This window comes from Paramormyrops kingsleyae, chromosome 3 (assembly GCF_048594095.1).
Source record: "Paramormyrops kingsleyae isolate MSU_618 chromosome 3, PKINGS_0.4, whole genome shotgun sequence".
Classification (NCBI taxonomy): Eukaryota; Metazoa; Chordata; class Actinopteri; order Osteoglossiformes; family Mormyridae; genus Paramormyrops; species Paramormyrops kingsleyae.
This window is the reverse complement of record NC_132799.1, coordinates 28,071,161-28,093,940: the sequence shown is the minus strand read 5'-3', so window position 1 is coordinate 28,093,940 and position 22,780 is coordinate 28,071,161. Positions and strand designations below refer to the sequence as shown.

Here is a 22,780-nt window from a genome sequence, read left to right as displayed (position 1 = left end):
GGTACGCGTAACCATAACCTATAGTGGCTATCTTTAATTAACACAATAGTTGTAACACACTACTGGTACGCAAAAGGGACAATTTGTACGAATTTCCTTTTCTTAATTTAATACAAAACTTAAAATTACAAATAAAACAGAAACTTTCAATGATATTATAGTCTAGAATATGTATTTAAATAAGCTTTTTTTCCCTGTGGCTAGGACTTTGTATTGACATATCATTCTTCCATCATTACTTGATCTTCGGATTACACCTGAAATGGTTGTAATTAAGTACGCTATATCTGACGAATATGATTGGTGCACAAAACGTCGTTATTAAAATTATGTATTGTTATAATTTTGCCAATGTACACAGTTGTTTTTAAAAGATAGTCATTTGAGTTACAACGTCTGGTCTGAGTACACCTGCAGGATTATATGTGTTTAGAAAGAACCCCCTCAAGAAGCATTCTTCAAAAGCAAATGAAAAGCAAATGTTTTTGAAAGAAGTTAATTTACTTTGAATTATTAAGTCGGTGAGGCTAAGCCCTTCTCCTGCGGAGAGATCATTCAGAGATTGGCTCCCTCGAGGAGGAAAAACATCGCATTTCACTAAAACGACTAAATAATCGGATTATCGGAAACTGCTAGTCAACAACTGAAGGACTGACTCAAACGCCACATCTGAGACCATTACTCTTCATATGCCCAGCTGTTCAGACAGCAGTTTAATTCTCCTTCTTTGAAGCGAATCTTTTACAGGCTAAATGGGGCCCCCTAGTGGTTCAGTATGAAGCAAATCCGAAAATTAGTCGTATACTATAGACAAAAAAGATGTTCCTGTAATCTGTTGCAATGCTATGGATCACTACCTCATACTTCCAGAGACTGGGTTTCCCATTTGCTAGCTCTTCCCACGATGCGGGGAATTTGCTCCCTAGGTCCAAAATATTTAGGAGAAGTAGAATCTCTAAGATGTCCATAAAGTGTGTGCCTTGCGATTGCATCTTTTCCAAAACTACATCACTAAAACAGGTCCGTATAGCGGAGTTCCTGCTGTATATGCTTACTGTGGTCCAGCAACTCGAAACAGGTGAATCGCGACATACAATTTTAAATTTTCTATGTGCGTTGTTGTGTGCCTTTATTTACTCGTCTCTTTCTGATTGTGCGCAAACGAATTTCGCCTGCAATTTAATTACAGTGACAAACTACAACCAAAGATCTATTAAGGGGCAAACGTTGAATACCGAAGTCGCCCGAATCTATTAAAATATGACCCCGCCCCTTCTGATGACATAGGGCGACGATCTAACCAATCACGTTGCAGTACGGTGGACTTCGTAGGTGTCATGGCGTCCTCCGTGGATAACTGCTAGACTAGTTGGAATAGATCAGCTTGTATTTTTATATATAAAATTTTTGGAACTAGGCGTGCTCGTAGATCATTCACAAGGTGACATATTCCCCGAGGCTGGGAAACGAACATGGGGACTGTTCACGCCAGGGTAAATATGCTGTTTGAGTTACGGAATGGGTGAAAACTGACTGCATGACCTCTGGTTGCTATAAGCTAACTTGTCCCTTCGCTTGGTGTGCTCGGTAGGCCCTGTATTCCAGTAGCCGGACACTAAAGCTAATGTGTCGAGGGCGGTTCGTTAACTGTGATAAAGCTTAATGTGAAACGCAATACGTAGGGATTTTAGAAAAATATTGCGATGGCAACTTGTTCGATCATAATATTATGGTAAAGCATTTGTATATGTAGAATCGTTTGAAATCTCATCTTGTAGGTAAATCTGCATATGTAAACGCGAGAATGAAAACAATGTTTACTTTTATTCAGAGCCTCGACCCCCTCCCGATGCAAGGACCAGATCTGGGGGTGCATGCCGATGATGTGGAGGTCATTGATGTGGAACCAGAAACTAAACAAGAAGTTCTTGAAAACAAAGACGTGAGCTTTTTTTGACATCTGATGCGTAAATGTCATGGGTTGTACCAATGCAACATGTTTTTGTGTGTGTCTGATGTTACCTATTCCGTCCTTAAGGATTATGTAACAAAGTTTAAAACGCATGATTATTTTGTGCAGGTCGTAGTCCAACGTGTACATATAGATGGTTTGGGGAGAACGAAAGAGGACCTTCTGGGGTATGAAATTGCTGACGTCTTTACCGCCAAAAACCTAATTGATGTAAGTTTAATCGTGGAGAGGTGTCTGGTCAAATATACTGTGGGAACATCACATTTTATTACATTCCACATGAAAGACACATTTAGTTTCAGTTCATTTTCATTTGGGAGATGTTAATTCCTTCAACTTCCTGTGGCCCAGGTCATGAAGAAATCCCATGATGCTAGAGAGAAACTGCTGCATCTGGGAATCTTCAGGAAAGTGGAAGTTGTCATAGACACCTCAGAAGGTAATTAAGTAGCAATAATTATCCCCATTACATCTTTAAGTTTGGGAAATGAGTTTTTAGTGGAAATTTAATGCTTTCATGCATGAATTATTAAAAAAAAATCCACATTTGAGTTGTCCTACATGATATTGAATTTCATGCATTATTGACCTGGCCCCTCCTCTTGAGAGCAATGTGAGACTTGGCTATCGACTATGCTTTTATAGCGACTCATGGGTCCCTCTGCACCAGATTTCATGTTGAAATACTGTGTCCCCCCTCCCTTACAGGAGAAGATGCTCTGCCAAACGGGCTAGATGTCACTTTCGAAGTCACAGAGCTGAGAAGATTGACCGGAAGCTACAACACTATGGTTGGCAACAACGAGGGCAGCATGGTACGGGACTGGAGCCATCTGATGCACCTTCAGGCTGGGTGAAGCCTCATATTGACCTAATGCAGAATGGATTGTGGAGCTTGAACTGCTTGGTATGCCTTCCAGGTACTGGGGCTCAAGCTTCCCAACATTCTGGGCCGTGCTGAAAAGCTAACATTTCAGTTCTCCTATGGTACCAAAGAGACCTCCTACGGCCTGTCCTTCTTCAAACCAAAGCCAGGACACTTTGACCGCAAGTACGTCTGAAAGCAAACGCAGCTGCAACCACCACATTATTGAAGGTTTAAGCTGAGTAGTTCTTTTTCCAGATTTCATTGCCCCCACATTAATGGCGGCCAGCTGTTGCTTGTGAGGCTAAACACTATGAAATTATCACCAAGGATAGGTGTCACCTCACAACAATGTTAGTTCTTTAAAGTGGTGTCACTTTCCCTTTTTCACTTACCAGCGTCGTAGGTCCAACCTTGCTTGTTTTCCTCTTCAGTGTCTCTGTGAACCTGTACAAGGTCACAGGGCAGTTCCCGTGGAGCTCGCTGAGAGAGACCGATCGCGGTATCTCCACAGAGTTTAACGTAATACCCTCCGTCTTCATATAGCAATGGCATTCAGAACCACTGATACCATAATATTATGATGGTTATTTGAGAAGTCTGCCAATTCTGGCTCTTTTGATTCTACTTCAGTGGTTGAGGATACAGAGGTGATTGACGTGTGGGTTCTCTTACCTCAGTTCCCCATCTGGAAGACCAACCACACACTCAAGTGGGAGGGAGTCTGGAGGGAGCTGGGATGCCTGGCACGTACGGCCTCCTTTGCTGTCCGTGAGGAGAGCGGCCACTCGCTCAAGTCCTCACTTTCGGTACAGATATCCATTTTCTTCTTCTACTATTCATTTAGCTTTCATCTCTGAAGCTGTTCTGATCTAAACCATTCACAAGTGACATATAGCGACTGATACAAGCGCACACTGTTTTCCCAGCATGCCATGGTCATTGACACCAGGAACTCCGCCATCCTCCCGAAGAAGGGCGTCTTACTCAAGATCAACCAGGTGTGTGAACATCCAACTTGGCCGAATTGAACAACGCAGACAGGCAAGCTTGCTGGGTACGAACAATGCCAGCCTGTGCTTTTGGTTTTGTAGGAGCTGGCTGGTTACACGGGGGGCGACGTCAGCTTCTTGAAGGAGGACTTTGAGATTCAGCTCAACAGGCGACTCTTTTGGGATTCTGTGAGTAGACGCTTCCCTATTTACATGAACGTTCGTATCTCACTTAGGAATTCTTCCAAGCACGATTGACATGAATACTGAGTGGCCAACGTAGCTCAAAATATCACAATGTTTTGTCCTGGTATACAGAAGAATTTCAGGAATTGCAAACCTGTAGCCTTGGGTCGTCATGCCTTGGCCTGTATCTTGTACTTCATGGTATAAGGTTAACTCGGCTGAGCTGTCTTCCACAGGTTCTCTCTGCCTCTCTGTGGGGTGGTATGCTCCTTCCCATTGGAGATAAGCCCACCTGCATTGCAGACAGGTAACTCCTACATGATAGGCTCCGTGTCAGACTGTACCACTGTATGCCTGCAGGTGGCTTGGGTGATCTACAAGTCACACTGTTTTGAATAATCTTCTTGCCTCCCTCTCAGGTTCTATCTAGGTGGCCCCACCAGCGTTAGGGGGTTTAGTATGTATAGCATTGGCCCCCAGAGTGAAGGTGAGCTTTAATTCTATTTGGTTGGGTTACAACTAAATCCAAAAGAGCATTAACACAAGATCCACTGAGCTTGTAGCTCCAGTCATGGGTTCTGCTGAGACGCTGCTGCTTCACAGGCGACTACCTGGGCGGGGAGGCGTTCTGGGCCAGCGGGGCACACCTGTACACCCCTCTCCCCTTCCGTCCGGGCCGAGGTGGATTTGGTGACCTCTTCAGGATGCACTTCTTCCTAAATGCTGGCAACTTGTGCAGACTGGATTACGGTGAGTACGGAGCAGAAAGTAAAACCATGGCATGATGTACGAGGAAGCTGATGGTGCACTGCTCTGATGCCTGTCAGTTGAGGGTGAATCGCCATACATGTGGCTCTTGAGTTTGATGCAGATGTAATAATGCAGAAGGGCTCCTTGGTGTCACCCATTCAGGCGAAGGTCCGCGATCCCACCTGCAGAAGCTGGCAGAGTGCATCCGTTGGTCGTACGGGGCGGGCATCGTGCTGCGTCTGGGCAATATCGCCAGGCTGGAGCTCAACTACTGTGTCCCGATGGGCGTTCAGAGCGGAGACAGGTACTGCGTGATGAGCTGTATAGCCCCAGGATCAGCTACGGCAGCTACTGACAGTGGTTATGTGTATACAGATGGGTGGCGTAGCTTATTCAGGCTTCATAAGGGGATGAAGGCAGATAGTTTGTGCGAATGAAGAGTCATTTTAAAGTCTTGCCAAGTATTGATTCTTGAATCAGTCAGAAGTTGTCCTTTCTCTCACTTCAGGATATGCGACGGCGTGCAGTTCGGAGCTGGAATCCGGTTCCTGTAACGTTCCAAAGCCCACGGCAGTTTGGGAGGGAGACACTCAGTCTTCTGGCTTCTCATTCAAGTATATTTTTCCCCAGAGCGGCCTCTGGCAAGCCGGGGCTCCATAAACCCACGCGGCTCACTTTCGGATTCCCCTCCACACCGACCGGTCACATTTGTGCCGGCGCTCAGCGGCCCTAAAGATGGACACCCATAGGCCAGTGGTGTTACTCACTGTCTGTGTCATTTCCAAGTGTTACAGTGAATTATAATAAATTATATTCCCCTTTAATGTTTGATCTGTCACAGCACAGACATGCACAGATGCATCCAAGCACTCGCTACACTAGATACTCAGATGCCTTCTTGACGCCTAATAATCTTACAATTCTTGCATGGTACAGAAGTACTTAAACTGCAATAATTGCACGGTTAAATGCAAACTTGGAAAAAAAAACAAACCTTTTTTATTGTTCAATGTTTATCACAATATCTCTGCTGCTACACATGATTATTAAGCACACTTTAATACAAAAAGGTATTTTGTTCCCAAAAATAAACCGAACTGAAACTTGCCACAGAAATTAAGTGGCTATTAGTACCCAACCAAGATCAGGTAGCGTCATCATCAGTGCCTACATGTAAACAGCTATGTACATTTCCCAGCGATTCCACGTCACTTAAGCAGCAGAGGCGTTCGAGTGCTGCTTTGGGTTTAAACCTATTCTGCCACTTGTTACTGTAGGATTCCCTGCACTGGGTGTAGGGATGGTGTGGAGCAGCAAATCAAACCAGTCTGTTCATTCTTACGGGGAAATCGAAAAAGAACACCTCGCTATAGCTGCTGAAAGATCAAATTAAATGCCTGATGCAGTTATAGATGCAGGCAGTCAAACGAGTTAAAAAGTAAATGGGTAGCGACAGAAAAGATTTACGTGTGAGGTTCTTTCAGATTCACTTGCATCTTTAAAGATGTCTGGGTTCTATAAAACCCTCACCTTCACTAACAAGAGACGTATTTATAATGTGTGATATCATTTAGGGACACAGCATAAAATATGACTATACTAAACTTCATACGTCTGTGATCCAATCTAAAACCTTATGGGCCAGTTTCCCAAACAAGGATTAAGCCTAGTCTTGGACTAAATTGCAGTATCAATGGCTAGTCTAGGCTTAGGCTTAATCCTTGACTGGGAAACTGGCCATATAATTCCCTCTGATTATGGGACATCTTGCATAGTGTTTTCGCTCTGAAATGCACGGTTAAGTTTGGGAATGAGCCTCATCACTGGCAAAGGAAAAGAACAAGATGGTGAAATAATGGTTCCTAATGTTTGTATGTAACCGCACCTGTCCTTCTCACCAAGACTCCAGAGCACCCGCACTGCCTATCACTGTGCCGACTTTTCAGTAAAGAATCCTTACCAAACACCAGAGTCGAAAAAGGGAGTCTCCATTGGTCTTTAAACATGCCTGAATCACAGCAGTAAAAATGTTAAAACCCCAGCCTCCCAGGAACATTCACTCATCAAGTAAAGGCCCGATTCAATAACTGACCGGAGCAGAACTACACGTACAACAGGAGTTTTATTAAAAGCAGTATAAAGTCTGAGTGGGGCATCGTCTGAGGAAGCGGAGAAGGTACAGGCCGGCTATCTGCGGAATGGGCGGAGCCAGTTTTTAATCCCCCTCCAGGATAAGTGCACGGTACTGAAAGGTGTGTTCCAGGCAGCACAGGTTCTTACCCAGCATGCATCAACCTAAACACGGTGTCCAGAGTCCTGCCTCACACCTCCCAGTGCGGGAAGAGAGAGCGCACTTTCCAGGACCAGTCAGAGTCCCGGGAAGGGTTGCATGTAGTGTGGTCTTAACCGGCGCGACATGCCCCCTGCTGGGGGGGACCGGTCACTCCACTGCGTTCCAGGCCACGTCTTATTTCGCGGAAGGGCTGGAGGAAGGGTCGGGGCCACCAGAGGTTGCATTAGGCCCTGATTTGGAGGCCTCCTCTGAGAAGAAAAAAGCATGAGGGAACAGCGTTATCTTCACCATATCCATAGCTGCAAACGGGTGAGAAAGACGAGAGTCCACATTCACTTTGTATCGGAACGTCAGGTGGTCCATGGAAGCAGAGACAGACATCAGAAATGTTTGCTGCCCAATAAATGGACAAACGAGGAGATACTGAGGGGCCAGAACTGAAGCTTCAGTACAGGAGCTGTGAGACTAACTTAAGGTCAGACCAAACCCTCTCACGTCCCTCCGCAGACCAAACACGTCTCACGTCCCTCCGCAGACCAAACACGTCTCACGTCCCTCCGCAGACCAAACACCTCTCACGTCCCTCCGCAGACCAAACACCTCTCACGTCCCTCCGCAGACCAAACACCTCTCACGTCCCTCCGCAGACCAAACCCTCTCACGTCCCTCCGCAGACCAAACACCTCTCACGTCCCTCCGCAGACCAAACACCTCTCACGTCCCTCCGCAGACCAAACACCTCTCACGTCCCTCCGCAGACCAAACACCTCTCACGTCCCTCCGCAGACCAAACACCTCTCACGTCCCTCCGCAGACCAAACACGTCTCACGTCCCTCCGCAGACCAAACACGTCTCACGTCCCTCCGCAGACCAAACACGTCTCACGTCCCACCGCAGACCAAACACGTCTCACGTCCCTCCGCAGACCAAACACGTCTCACGTCCCTCCGCAGACCAAACACGTCTCACGTCCCTCCGCAGACCAAACACCTCTCACGTCCCACCGCAGACCAAACACGTCTCACGTCCCTCCGCAGACCAAACACGTCTCACGTCCCTCCGCAGACCAAACACGTCTCACGTCCCTCCGCAGACCAAACACGTCTCACGTCCCTCCGCAGACCAAACACCTCTCACGGGCGCTTTGCAGACCATCCATAAAAGTTAGATCCAGGGTCCGCACTGTCTTGGATCTTTCTTTGGAAAACGCCCTTGGCCAAACAGAGAACATCTACACTGCTGAATCTAGGAGTGTCTGGCGTGTCATTGTTTACCTTTGTCCTTCTTCTCTTGGATCTCCTCAGCCGCCGTCTTGTCAGCCCTGAAGAAGATTCGGGCACTGCTCAAGGAAAAGTAGAGCAACTCAAACTCCTGGAGGAGAAGAGAGACCATTGTAGAGGATGCCACTTTGACAGATATCAAAACAACTCAACCGAATTCCTTTTTCACATCGTAATCCTTTGTGTATCTTGTATAATTTATTTACCGTACACGTATTTCTTGGATTTAAGGTAGTCCGAGCTAACTGTGAGTGAGTGAAGATAGTTTAGCCCAAGCTACCTTAAATCCAACAAGTTACCCAGCTAAGCAAGAAATCCTACTGTGTGAAACACCCCCCAGGCTTTGCCTACCTGTAGATAGACATCCAGCCTCTTCTGTGTCAGGTTCATGGTCTGCATCAGCTTCTCGTCCTGGCTGGTGGCCTGCACGTTCTGCTCCTTGACCACGGCATTCTTCTCCTTCATGTACTTCTCCCTCACCGCCTGGAACCAGTGCAGTGAGTCAAACTCCTGGTACTGATCCAGAAGCTTCAGGATGTAGGCCACCCCTGCGGTACACAAAGGAATACAGATACATAAGATGAACTGAGGAAGTCTTCAGATGTGCCATATGAGCAGATCTGACAATTCCATGGGTCAGAAGAAAAACATAGACCAACGACTGCAGGTCAAAGAATTCCTCAGGCTGATCGAATGTCCGGCTGTTTGCTCACCCATAGCAAAGCCGTCGTCGGTGAATGCAGCTCCTCCTTTATTCTTCTTGTTCAGCTTCTCCTTGCAGCCGATGGAATGCGCCACGAAGTTCACCGTCTACGAGAGGAGGACACAGCACTAGGGCCAGAGGTCCAGGAAGAATGTCCCCACTGCTGCTTACGAGGAACGGCCAAAGCCACCTGCGGGGTGCGATTTCAGGAGGACTCGAGGTCTCACCAGGGGTGGCACGATGATGTAGAAGTTGCGCAGGTGCATGTTCTTCACGCTGCGGAATTCGGGGGCGAAGACGTCAACCAGCATTTTGAAGTACTCCGTGCCCTCTGCAGAGTTACTGGTCAGATCGCTGAGCACAGAGTCTAGGACACTGTACAGCAAACAAAGACATTATAGTGTAATGGAACTGGCAACACAAGACCATTGGCCATCGCCTGTACTGAAACATACCTATGCGAAGATTTATATAACCATCTCTTAGTTTGTCAAAAAAGACCAAGCAATTATTCTACAACAGAAGATCACTCAGGACCTGCAAACCTGGAGCCTCCTAAAGCTCTCTGTGCTTCTGCCTTGGGCTTTACGGCTGAAAGTCGTGCCCATTACCTTGCAGCCTTTTGGGTCTCCTCGGACAAGCCTTCCTCTTTCACCAGCTCCTCGAAGTTGACAATGTCCTCCAGGTCGGGAACAAACCTGGAGGAGAATGTGCAGGTATGTTTGGTCAATGCAGAGTTAAATATGACAAGAATTCCTCATTTTCTTTCTTATTTTACTGTAGTAGTACTAGCAGTAATAATACTATTAGGTATAACATGACATGGTCAGGATAGTTCTAGAGTAGTATTTCCCAACCCAATCCGGAGGGTCCCACAGTCGGTCCACGTTTTTGCTCCTTCCCAGCTCCCTGCCAGACAGTCCACATTTTTGCTCCCTCCCAGCTGCTGGGTGGGAGCAAAAATGTGAACTGTCAGTAGGTCCCCCGAGGACCAGACTGGGTAACACTGCCCTAGATAACTGGGGGGAACCCAAAGTCCGTATCCATAAAGCCCCCCATCTCCTGCAGACTCCCCAGGACAACACCCGAGCCGCTCAGCAGTGGGCATTGCTGTCCGCACCTGATGGCGTTGCTGCAGCAGTGCAGGCCCCCGGAGCGGATCATCCGCACGTAGCCCATAGCGTTGCCTTGGTGGGGCGAGAGCAACTCAGGTTAGTCACTTAATCACAAACATGCCCAGGTGAGAATACATGCCATTCATACCCAATCTGACACTGAGAGACACCAGGGAACAGGCTGCAGGTGTCTGCTCCAGCAGCTAATCTTAAGGATTCAATTAGCTGATCAGTTAATTTGGCTACAATGACAGCATTTCTACCTTATCCTCAAATATATGGATTCCCAAACATTTCAGCCCATGAAACCTAAAATAAAGACTCGTGACCCTCATTTTGCCTGTTGGGGGGTGGGGTCCCCTCAGTACGTTTCGCTGACCGGGAATGAGGCCGGGGGGCAGCAGATTTACTGACTATTTACGGTTACAATCGAATTTTTTCACTTTTAAACTCTGTAAATACTCTGGAAATCACCTCGGTTTGGGAGGTCCCCACTCAGGGAACCTCTTTAATACACACCTCATGTTGCTTCAGTGCTCTGAGTGGTAGATCTGGATAGGGTCAACTAACATGGACATGAGGAAAAGAGATGAAAAGACAGACCACCAGACAGACTGCCGCCCTCACCCTCCATAGGGTGCTTGTGGGAATTTTACTTAAACAAAAACGTTCTCAAGGCAGAATGAAAAATGATTGGTTCAGAGAGATAATCAATCAGATGTACAGGAGATGGGTCCAAGCAACTAGAGACAGGACCAACCAATCAGATACCTTGGTCCAGCCTCCTCTAGTTGCTTGGACTGACCTCCTCTACAATCTGATAGGTTATCTCTCTGAACCAATCATTTTTCATTCTGCTCTCAGAACATTTTTGTGTAAGTAAAACTCCCATGAGCCCATGGGGTCTATCATCTCAGGTGTGACACATCCTGGATGGCCATCTCCATACCTATCTGACTGATCAGCTGTCTGAACTGGTCCAGGTAGCTCATGCCGTCAGGTGTGATCCCCAGCTTTCTGATGCCCCTGTTGAACTTCTCAGCCCTCTCGAAGGGATACTGTAGGCGGCCACAAACACGAGGGGGACAGGATTCGGTAAGAACCAGCAAGACTCCAGCAAAACAGTCAGCCAACTCTTCCTGCTACACTTCAAAATGGTTATCATCTTAACTTTGGTATATCTGCTTCGAAAAAAAAACTCCCACCCATTTTCTTACATCATTTTTATCCTTCTTTGCTTTTTTGAAGGACATATTTATGTGGCAACCAAAGTAATCTGGCCAATGTAAACCCCGTTCTTCTAATATCGGTCATTTTCGGGAATGTCACACACTAAAAGGAAGATTCTCTTGAACCAAGGACTTTGATGACATCACATTTCCATTTGGGCAGCAGAGTGTGGGACTGACCCCAGACAACACCTCCTGAGGACATAAAGGCGTGGAAGGGCCAAGCGGCTGAGAAAGACGTGGCTAACCTTCTGATCAGACTGATCCTTGGTTTCCCTGAAGAAGCGCATGTCCTTGATCAGCCTGGATTTGATGTGCTCATCGTACATGAACTGGCTGAATATGTAGAATTTCTTCCGCAGGAACTGGTATGTGAAATTCACCTGTTGGCAGACCAAGAAAATGACTTCAGAGTACAGTCAGGCGACCCTTAGGATGCAGCGAACACCTCTGGTGAAAACGGCTCTATAACGCAGAACCATCCTTCCTTCTCATACGGTTTAAGATCCCCAAGTTTCCCCCCCGAGCTGTATAGCACTCTCCTAATCTCCACGCCCAATGTCTCACTCCTATCCACTTCCCCCCGAGACTTACAGTGGTGTTCATGATTCCGGTGCCGTGGGTGCGGATGGAGTTGGCGATATGGCGGATGTTGATGGTGTTCAGGTGCTTGTTGTTGCTGGTCCTCTCGATAAAGATCTGCCATATGGACACACCCACCGCCAGCGAATATCACATAAATGACCCTGAGCACAGAGCACAGCACGCACCGAAAGGTCAAAATCCACTGGACAGACGCTTACCTGATTGTTGAGGTTGTACAGGTAGCGTGACACAAAAACGTGGATGTTCCTCATGATCTCCAGCACATCCAGACCCTGAAGAGGATACAGAGAGTGAGAGGTCCTGCATGACATCCAGAGAGCAGGAATTCAGGCTCCAGAGCGAGGACGGCGCGCCAGACCAGCGTTAGGAATATTTCCCCATTTAGAAAAGCAAATATTGTCTGAGAATATTATGAGCTCCATAAAAATTAAAAAAAGAAAGAATAACTTGCAGGCAAATCAAAACACATACACATATTGTGGAAATTTCCTTTCCACATTCATACTCATGGAATTAATGATTCCTAAACCATCGCAGGAAAGCCAAACATAGAATATATCTTGGTCACAAGCAAAATATGAATAAAATAAAATTAAATGAAAATGAATCCATACAAACACATCAAGGTGAACACAGACAGGCAGGCGGGCCGAGGCACAGACAGACAGGCGGACAGACGGGCCGAGGCTCAGACAGACAGGCAGGCGGGCCGAGGCTCAGACAGACAGACTGGCCGAGGCTCAGACAGAGAGGCGGGCGGGCGGAGGCTCAGACAGACAGAGAGGCGGGCGGGCCGAGGCTCAGACAGACAGGCGGGCCGAGGCTCAGACAGACAGAGAGGCGGGCAGGCCGAGGCTCAGACAGACAGAGAGGCGGGCAGGCCGAGGCTCAGACAGACAGAGAGGCGGGCAGGCCGAGGCTCAGACAGACAGAGAGGCGGGCAGGCCGAGGCTCAGACAGACAGAGAGACGGGCAGGCCGAGGCTCAGACAGACAGGCGGGCCGAGGTTCAGACAGACAGAGAGGCAGACGGGCCGAGGTTCAGACAGACAGAGAGGCAGACGGGCCGAGGCTCAGACAGACAGAGGCAGACGGGCCGAGGCTCAGACAGACAGAGAGGCAGGCGGGCCGAGGCTCAGACAGACAGAGAGGCAGGCGGGCCGAGGCTCAGACAGACAGGTGGGTGGGCCTGGGCTCAGACTGTCACCTGCTCTAGCGTCTGACTCGGTAGATGGGCCTCTGTCATCATCAGGCCGTAGCGCTGGGTGGCCAAGCTCCTCATCTCGCTGTAGGTGGCCCAGTCGTGCAAGGCTACGGTGGTCAGGTTGTAGAAGGTCTTATCCAGGTAGTGGGTCACATAAGCTGCAGGACACAGCACATGGTCAATATGTATTCTGCTAAAGGTCTCTGTGAACCCCCATGGGCTGCACCAGAAGCCAAACCACCGTAACCCAATGACGGCAAAGTCACAGAACCAGTTACTGCACAAAGAGCCAGCTGGGATTCAAAAACAGGCCACATACTCCCGCCTGCAGCACAAATATGGGAAATTTCACACTGAACGCCAAAGTCATAACCCTTCTGAAAATGGGTCTGGGGGGGGCTCTCCTGGGGGGGGGGGGGCAAGAGAAACTGTTGACTGGAGAGACATACCTTTGATGTCAAGGAAGCGGTTGAAGAAGCGGATAGGTTTAAGGGAGAAGAAGTGGGCCAGGTCCTTCATGCCCACTTTGAAGGGGTTCCGGTCGTCCAGCTTGAGATGGGTGTGGACAGAGAGCCTCAAGTCCTTCTCAATCTCCTTACAAAGCTTGTCCAGCAGGTGCTGCCAGATGAGGAGGAAAAAAAGAGCGGAATTAAGACGACAAAATAACATCCAGAGCCTTGTGCCCAGGCTGCCTTGGATTTGCTCCAGGATCCAGAGCAGGAAAAGTGGTTAGAAGATGAATAAATGAATGGATGGAAAACATTGTCCAAAGCAGAATAAGTATGATAAATATAATGCTAGAGCAAAGGAAAATGGCAGCGATTGAGTTCCATCAAACAAGCTTCAGCAGACCTTCTCTCCTTACCTGATTGAAGACCTCCATAATCTCTTTGTCGTAGTTCTCCAGCAATTGGTCACAGGTGTCCAGGTGCCTGGCGTGCAGCATGGAGGGCACGCAGTCCCTCAGCGCGCTGAACATGTACTGGGGGGAAACACCCGCAGAGGCGTCGCTAACAGGCCGCCGGCCAATCATAGTGAAGCAAGAGAGGCCATCGGCCAATCACGAGCCTCACTGGCACTTAAGTAAGAGTACGGCTCACGTGTATCCGGGCGGCGTCCACCGCGTGGTCGTACACGTCGTCCAGGTAAATCGGAAAGACGGCGCGGTGCCAGTAGAGGAAGCTGCAGTCGCACTGGACCTTTACTCTGGGGGCAGAGTGGATAGGAGGCAGGAGGCAGAGTGAATAGGAGGCAGGAGGCAGAGTGAATAGGAGGCAGAGTGAATAGGGCATTCTTTTACAGCTACAAACATGTCACATTATCTCACATGGCTGCCACAGTTCCGAGGTACACATATGAAATGCTAGATTATTAATGAATGAGTGAAAATCAGACCAATAGGGGCAGTTGCGTGATCCTTAGGCATGTTAAACTAAAAGAACAAAACCAACCCCGTGTCACCTCTCTCTTATCTCACTGATGAGGTCCAGCTTCTTCAGCACCAGCTGTAAGGGCAGCAACTCCTCATCCTTGAATGTTTTCTGTGAATTAGGATTAAGATTAAGATGGACCTTATTCAACCCTGGGGGAAATTGTCAATACATCGGAAATTAGACACATACGAGAAATGATTTTAGGCCTAGTACTCTGACAAACACCCTGGTCTTTGTGTAGACCTCCCCACCAAGTGGTCATGCATTTCCACCCCCCCAGCCCTGCCTAGCCCACCCCCAAACGGTCCTGACCCACCATCTGCGTGCCCACACTGAGGGCCAGTGACACCACCAAGCGGCGCTCCTTGGTGCTGGGTCCGTTCAGTGTGTTCTCGGCCAGCACCAGGGCCGACAGCACGTCCAGACGCTGCTCGCTGTACTTCTTATCGGAGATCACTCGCTTCTGTAAAGGAAGGGTGACGGATGCGCTTAGCCTGTCCAGCAGGAGGCAGCAGTGAGCCTCCCCCCCTCCCCGGTAAGGCACTCAGTGCTTAGAAGACGGACCCGCCAGGACACCGCTTCTCACCTTGGCTGTTGCAATGGCGGCCAGAGCCTGCGACTGCAGCTGCTGCGCGATATGCGTCACGGAGTCCGCCACCACCATAGAACGCCGGTGGAAGGTGTGCTCGATTGCCTGTGGTGAGCAAGACCGGGGGGGGGGGCATCGCTGAGATCAGTCTAACCACAGTGTCACTCCCAACACATGTAAGGTAAATACAGGACATGCTCTGTGCAGTCGGATGCATGCAAACACAGTCCCCTACAGAACGCTACCAGCACAGACCCGCAAATGCTCTGCGCTGCTAACCCTGGAAGGCAGAGGCCAGAACGGATACGCAATTGTGCCCGAGAGAGACCCACCTTCAGCAGCTCCACCAGCCGGCAGAGAGACTTCACAGAAGCCTTGGTCATGGGTTTCTGCATGGACATGTACAGGTTCATGGTGGTCTTGATCATGGTGCTGATGCTGTAGGCGTAGAGGATACCCTATAGAAAAACAGACTTCAGCCTATAATGGTTCCTCCAATACAGAGAGAGACAGTAAGGCCCAAAAAGACATTCTCATAGCTGAATATAGGTTGAATTTTTAAGCACATGCTCTTCAAGAGGGTCTATATTTTGTACTGCAGAAACTTAAATATTTCTTGATTGCCCACAACTCTGGCAGCAGCAGAACACGGCTTCCTACAATTACTCTGAGGTCATTTACCTCATTTATACAGAAGGAACTGAAATGGGAAAAGCTCTCTAGTGTAGAATTACATTCTAGCACCACATTTCTCAAAATTTCAACGTCACATGTGACATTCACAGCGAATGAAATTCAGACCACTAACAGAACCCATTTCTGTGGGATCGTGAGTGAAAAATCCATCTTTAGGAATTCCTGAATGGCATCTTAACCATAGCTATTGATATCTTTCAAACCACCTTCTGGATTTTTCAAGATGACTGGGTCATTACCTGAACAAAGACGCTACATCGACTGCTTAGGTCCTCTGTGAACTTCTCATTATGCTCTTTGGACAAAATGGACTCCATCTTCATCATCCAGGAGGTGACAAACACGTAGTAAGACTGGACATCCCTGTACAACAAAAATTACAAGAGAAAAACCATGATACAAGGGCAGGGTTCTTCAAATCTGGACCTCGATTCCCAATCCAGGCCTTGTTTTCCGTTCTCCCAGGTAGTTAGTTTAATAATTACTGATTCTGATTGGTCAGAGGCTTCACACCCGGCTCACAGGTAAAGGAAGGCTGGAAAACCAGCAGGGCTCGGACCTCGAGGACCGTGATTTGAGTAGTTCTGTACTAGGGGAAGCTGTGTAAATATAATTAATACTTCACCTCAGTCAAATACCTATGCTCATCAGTTCTCACATGCCATACGATGTTCACGTACCGATATAACGAGAGCGACACAATGCAGCTACATTAGCTGAAATGATTTTATGTTGTAAGAGGTGTTTCTATATTGCAACTCCTTTAAATCATATTTAGAACTTTTAAACGGTATTTTTTTACAATATTCAGTTTGACTATTTATGCCCTGCAAGACAGTATAAATAAAGAAGTCAACGCATTAAGTAATTAATCTTGTAAAAAAAGAAAAGAAAAATAAAAGAATCTGGTATTATCAAGCTGTCAGTCTCAGCTATGCTTTTCCAACAGCTAATGCTGGTGTTTTGAAGCAGGAGAGAGTGAATGGGCTTCATCTGCTTTCTCTCCCCGACGGGCCCAGAGGCAGGGATGACTACACCACTTGGAGGTCCTCCAGGGGCTGCTCCACAAAGGCTGCCCTGTCTGATCATCAACCCCCCCCACCCCACGTCAAAATCCCCATACAGGGAGCCAGTCCAGAGTAAGACAACAACCCACATAGTGCACGGTGATGAGTCTGACTGAAGGAACGCAAGGACGGAGTACTCGGGGAGACGCGGTAAGGCTGCAGGGAAGAGAGGAAGGTGAAGGGAGAGACGGACGACAGCAGAACGTGCCGCCAGGTGAATGACGGTGGAGCAGGACGCTGGGGAGTAAAAGAAGAGAGTGTGGAAGCAGGGAAAGGATGGGAGGAGCGACGGAGAAATGAAAAGGGAGCGTGGAGCCAAGGCTGGACAGGGAAGGGAAGAGGGGAAGAGAAGAGAAGAGAAGAGAAGAGAAGAGAAGAGAAGAGAAGGAGGGACGGAGGAGCAATGGCGTGGCAGGGGGGGCCTACTTGGGGAGTGTCTGCACCCTCTGCTGTAGGAAGGCCTCTCTCTGGGACCGCACCATCTGCAGGCTCTTCTTGTCAATCAGTTTGGCTGCAGCGGGGACCTTCTGCACCAGGAAGGTGTCTGCGAACCACATGATGTTGGCCGTCAGCGTCACAGCAGGGACCTGGGGGGGGGGAGAGGCATCAGACCGCGGGATGCTGGCGGTCAAACAAACAGCCCTACATTTACACCTTCTCCGAACCGGGATGAGACCCAGCACACGCGAACGGACCGTTCCAGTGGCAGAACACAATCCACACAGGTCGGGCAAAGGCTGTCACAGTTTGCGAAATTATCGGATGCTGGAGTTGGTTTAATTAACGGTGGATTCCGGAGCGTTCCACATGAAGCTCCCAATCTTAAATTCCCAACCTTGCTTCTCGTCCACAGCCCTGTTCAGTGACCCCCCCTAGCAAACTAAAGCCATCCTGCAGCCCCCCCCCCCCCACCCCCACCTTCTTGCAGGCATCCAGCAGGCCTTTGTACAGCTTTTTGTCGACCGTCCGGAAGATATGGAAGTGTAGCACGAAGAGGCCACAGACGCCGGCGTACTTGTCCCTCTGGTCGATCTCAGACGGTTCCCCTAAAATCGATACAGGAAGCCATCAGTGTCCAAGATTCAGCGAGACTAAGCAATGCTTCATTATTCTACAAAAGCTCGCCGAGATCCAACAACAACACACTAATTTCTTCCATATGTTATGCTGAAAACGCCACAACCGTCTCTATACCTGCGATACTGGCCCAACAACGTTTTTTTAAAGTAAAGAAAATGGCACCTAGTTTGGACTCCACGTTGGTGAAGATGGTCCGTATGTTGTGGGCAAACTCCTCTGCAAAGGCGCTGTTCTTGGAGACGGCCACACCCACCCCGGGGTCATCGAACCTTTGCTCCACACAAGCCTGAGAGAAACAGACGTGTCTCTTTTCAATCCTAAAAGCTGTAATGGTCCTTAACTTTGGACAGAAAACACCAAATCCATCCAATATTCCCTGACTAATAAATAAAAACCACAAGAAACACTAGTTTTAAGACCAATTAAGGACACAGAAGGAATATTAATGATGAGATATAAAAATCAAGCATCCGAGATGTAAGGACATTATACGATTTGATCTCCCATTTGAACACTGAAACACAACCCACTGACCCTGAGCCTGATGTAAGAACCGCAGCCCACGGCCCCATAAGATGCTCCTCACCTGGAAGATCATCCCGTCCAGCAGCTGTCCCTCCAGCTTCAGTAGCAGCTTCTCAAAAGGCTTCAGCTTCTCCTCCTGGATCTCAAACTTAGAGGGGTTGTGGTGGACCGACTTCAGTAACCTGGGCAAGTAAAGCAGTAAGAATGCAGAGCCAGAGCAAGACCCCTGGACAGCCTTGGAAAGGCTGCAGTTGTTGTATCATGGAGACATGAAAACCATCAATTCTAATAAACAGCAACAACACCAATGATAGTAATGCTTTCCATGTGTGTGTTCTACATAGTGGTTAAACTGCTGCCTAACACCTCTATAGTCGCGGGTTCGAATTCTGTTCGAATAGGCTCCACCTATCCCCCCCCAGATAAGAGGTCAGAAGATGGACCTCTTCCTCACCTCTTGTACATTTTCCAGTGCTCCTTCAGAGTGCCGTGGTTCTCCAGGATCTCATCCAGCGTCAGCAGCACCACCAGCAGCTCCCCCAGGTGCTCGTACACGGTCTGCGGGGAAACACAGGCAGGAGCCCCGCACCCGGGAGGTTAGGGAGACACAAAGGAACATGGATGGGAAAGGAGCAATCAAAAATAAGAGAGGCAATGCAGTCTCAGGGACATGTACGAAAGCAGGACGGATGGATTATGGATAATCGGATATGTGAGGGGACTGTACGGGGATATGCACAAGAAATAAAAGGCAGCAGTAAATAATCAATATAAATAATCAAATACTGAACTGTTTACCTGAAAGTGAACTCCAGATGATTCGATAATTTTTGTTGCATTCCTAAAAAGGAAACAGAAACCGTTGCATTTCCCACAGATTTGGCCTCAATGAAGCTACGGCAGGTGTGTTGTCCGCCGGGGTGTTGCCACGGCAACGGCTGTCCCCGATTCCCCGCGTCCGCGGTGAGCCCTCGTGGATACACTGCTACTCACTTGCTGCTGTTGTAGAGAGAGGCCAGCTGATGGACCACGCTGACCACAACCTCGTAGCAGCGAGACACGAAGCAGGACAGCTCCTGACGGACCAAGTGTACACGAAGCATCTCAGCTCCACACACAGACACGCCAACAGCAGACAACTCAACCCAGGCACGACCCAAAGACTACTCTACTACGGCGATATTTGGAGACTATTCTTTTCCAAATCTGTTCAATCCTTTAGCAAATCATCTACGCATCAGTGCCTGGAGACCTTCCTGAGGCAGAAGATTCATGCAACTTATTGTCAGGTGTACAATGAAATTCTTATTTTGTTTGCCCACAATGCCGCAAAAAACAAGGAGAAATGAAAAACGAAAAACAATAGAACAGCAGAAGGAATTATACTATAATATATTATCTATCATAGATAAATGCAAATATTAAAGAGAGGAAAAAATAAGTAGCTACTAATGTGGAATAGATAAAACATAAAATGTACATATTGGTATTAAAACAATGTTCAGCATTTAAAAAATGTATTTAAAGCTCTAATTAGGAAAAACAATATGCGTGCAATTCTAAAAGGCTTCAGGATGCCCACACAACACGAACCACAAAAACTTACCTGTAAGAAGGAAATGAAACGGCCCATCTGGATCTGAGACTCTCCCTCCAGCATGCTGGCGTCCGGAACTGGAAGGAAACAGCCAACCAGGCTGCTGAGACTCAGACCAATCACAGACACCGGTGACTTAACATGGACATCAGGGCCGAGAGGCACGAGCTCAGCTAAGCCCGCTGCAAATCGCAGTGCAAAATACAGTGCATCCTGGAGGGTATTCCTCTCGCAGGATACAGTGAAAGTGTCAAAGCACAATTCCCATTTTAGCTGACACACACACAAAAAATGCCACTTCGTTCTGTTTTTACTTAATCAGACAAAGCAGTTCATTCTCACACACTCACCTCCTTCTCCATAGTACAGCAAACCACTGTACAGCTTTGTTTCTGCCTACAGAGTGAGAAATAGATCACAGTATTAAGCACTGCATATTTATGGCTTATAACACAGGAAATGCTAGGGTTTGTGAAGCAAATTTGACTTGGCCACCAACACTTGCAGTGAACTGAGATCTCAACACATAAATATGTTGAGAGCACAACTTATTGTACTTAACTACTGCAGTTTTCAGAGGAAAAACTGTTTTTATGAACGGCCGAGACTAACAAATAAAAATGTGAAATACCCACCTCATACTTCAGCTTTTTAACCTCACTGCAGAGGGCAGCATACACAGTTATGACTTTGTTGAGAACCTGAGAACAGAGCAGGTTCAAAGCACATATTTACCTCAAAGAAAGAAGCAGACAGGACAGCCTACAGCTGAAGACGGGACATCATTTAATATCAACAGAAATTCCCTACCTTGTTTTCTGTTTTGATCAACTCTAGTAAAGACGACTGCTCATAGGGGAGAAGCTGGGCAACAAAAGAAAAAAAAGATGCAAGACATTAAACCTCAGACATGAGCGTCTGTCTTTCATATCACATTACAGCAATGCGTCTCCCTACATTTTTAACCCTTCCAATGAAATGCTATGAACCGATTAAACATTCAGCCACTCATCCTTACAAATACTTCATGCTTATTGTAAAATCAAAATACTTAAAATAATATTTGGACCATGCGGCTGTCAAATGTTCCAAAAAGCACTAAAAGTCACGGCGAACCACCAAAAAAACAGCAAGATGTCATATTAAGATGACATATTAAAGACAAATCAGAAAGAGGCAGCGTGCCAGATTAAGGTACAATGAATTTATAATTATGAACACAGGCAATCCAAACCCATACCCTCAACGCTGGACACAGTAAAACACCATGCTAGGAAAATGCTTGTCTGAATACCTCTCTACCTGAACTACATCAGCAAACACACACAATTACATATATGGGCGACATGCAATCTACGCAAGCTGCCTGGGACGAGCGCTGCAGTGCACAGGGGTGTACAGTGCACCTTCAGGGCTATGGGGTCCAGGGTGAAGTCCCAAACATCTCCTATGGAATCATCTAGCGCATCTTCAATGCCCTTAAGTTGTGATGTGTAGTCCTCCAAGAACTTCACATAGTTCTTCAGCTGCACTTCAGTGTGGATTTCTGGGGTCAGGGGAATAAGGAAGGGTGTGAGCATGGTATAGTCTTTTAGGGGAAGCCCTTTAACGCGTAGGTTAATGCACCTCGTGACGCATTAGAAGAGCTTGTGTGGATTTTCGGTATTAACAGACTGCATTTATAACATCGGATCATTTCCGACTTCGAAAGTACAATCATAGAAAGTTAATGCACGCGACTAACAGCAAAAATTTGCATGATACTTCCTGTTCAGACAGACAAATACGTAAAATCAGCCATTCCGCATCGTAAAATGTGCAAAAGGAGAACTAAGCGTATGGTTACAAAGTACAATTTCCAGCGCTGGCCAGTACGGTTTAGTGGGCTAATTGATTAATACAGTATCATGAGTATGACTTTCACATCAGTCAAGCAGGAGCTGCATCATACGTACAATACAAACGTAATTAAAACGTTAAGCTTGTGCCTTACACACATATTCACCCTGGCTAAGAAATCACCAATAAAACGTTTTCAGTTGCATGATAAAAAATCTGTGTTATGCTAACTAGTTAGCAGTTCAAGTCCAGCGTCTCCTGCTCAAAGTCAATCATAATTCCATGGCCAATAATAATGTAACCGTAGTCGCAGGACATTTTTAAAAGGCTCACTCGTAGACCCGTCGTCAAAGCGGTCGAATTCCCAGTCCGGAGTTAACGCCTCCACCGCCATCACACCAGCCCTTTAGTGACAGTGGGTTCAGACGTAGAAACGACAACCAAGACCAACGCCGAGGGCGAATGTCGCGTGACGAGCCGCATGACTTCCGGTCCCGCCTTCCTGGGAAATGTAGTTCTCATACTGCCAACATTTTTAGAATGAATGAATGAATGAATGCATGAGTGAGTGAGTGAGTTACGTGTATTAGCAGTTCTAATGTAATAAATGTAGAATTTCTTAAATTTAGGTAGCATGCATATACCACAGTAAGAAAAATATGCACTATACATTTAGAAGAATCTTCACTTTTGTGTTGCAATGGCAACCAAGCATTTTTTTAGGACTGGCATATAATGGTTTTTAACTGGCTTTCACAA

General features: G+C 47.4%; 2 protein-coding genes across 2 annotated transcripts; one reads left to right on the top strand and one right to left on the bottom strand.

Moving 5' to 3' along the window:
* The first annotated feature begins 1,296 nt into the window (after positions 1-1,296).
* On the top strand, positions 1,297-5,589 carry samm50l (sorting and assembly machinery component 50 homolog, like). The gene is made up of 15 exons (XM_023812687.2): positions 1,297-1,493; positions 1,832-1,942; positions 2,081-2,182; positions 2,324-2,411; positions 2,681-2,787; positions 2,893-3,023; positions 3,272-3,359; positions 3,518-3,646; positions 3,767-3,838; positions 3,932-4,018; positions 4,252-4,322; positions 4,435-4,502; positions 4,619-4,765; positions 4,928-5,069; positions 5,274-5,589. The coding sequence occupies exons 1-15, from the start codon at positions 1,473-1,475 to the stop codon at positions 5,317-5,319; spliced, it is 1,410 nt and encodes a 469-aa protein (XP_023668455.2). The 5' UTR covers positions 1,297-1,472; the 3' UTR covers positions 5,320-5,589.
* A 1,279-nt stretch (positions 5,590-6,868) lies between these two features.
* Positions 6,869-22,490, bottom strand: washc4 (WASH complex subunit 4). Its single transcript, XM_072710047.1, has 33 exons — positions 22,355-22,490; positions 21,589-21,728; positions 20,993-21,046; positions 20,818-20,883; positions 20,533-20,578; positions 20,192-20,259; positions 19,579-19,661; positions 19,384-19,426; positions 19,040-19,143; positions 18,647-18,767; positions 18,223-18,346; positions 17,899-18,026; positions 17,407-17,567; positions 16,153-16,276; positions 15,550-15,675; positions 15,215-15,322; positions 14,945-15,091; positions 14,657-14,736; positions 14,296-14,401; positions 14,061-14,177; positions 13,645-13,813; positions 13,199-13,353; positions 12,190-12,264; positions 11,981-12,085; positions 11,635-11,769; positions 11,107-11,215; positions 10,163-10,229; positions 9,654-9,740; positions 9,270-9,417; positions 9,053-9,149; positions 8,691-8,887; positions 8,334-8,430; positions 6,869-7,306 (listed from the first exon to the last, which is right to left on the bottom strand). The coding sequence occupies exons 1-33, from the start codon at positions 22,413-22,415 to the stop codon at positions 7,233-7,235; spliced, it is 3,522 nt and encodes a 1,173-aa protein (XP_072566148.1). The 5' UTR covers positions 22,416-22,490; the 3' UTR covers positions 6,869-7,232.
* Positions 22,491-22,780: the final 290 nt, after the last annotated feature.

Excerpts from the sequence above, each read along its gene's own strand:
- samm50l (XM_023812687.2), top strand. The coding sequence starts at position 1,473 with ATGGGGACTGTTCACGCCAGG. Across the intron at positions 1,943-2,080 it reads AAGTTCTTGAAAACAAAGAC|GTCGTAGTCCAACGTGTACA; the intron begins GTGAGCTTTTTT and ends TATTTTGTGCAG. Across the intron at positions 3,360-3,517 it reads GTATCTCCACAGAGTTTAAC|TTCCCCATCTGGAAGACCAA; the intron begins GTAATACCCTCC and ends CTCTTACCTCAG.
- washc4 (XM_072710047.1), bottom strand. The coding sequence starts at position 22,415 with ATGGCGGTGGAGGCGTTAACTCCGGACTGGGAATTCGACCGCTTTGAC. Across the intron at positions 21,047-21,588 it reads TGGACCCCATAGCCCTGAAG|CTTCTCCCCTATGAGCAGTC; the intron begins GTGCACTGTACA and ends TTTGTTGCCCAG. Across the intron at positions 9,150-9,269 it reads ACATCATCGTGCCACCCCTG|ACGGTGAACTTCGTGGCGCA; the intron begins GTGAGACCTCGA and ends CTCCTCTCGTAG.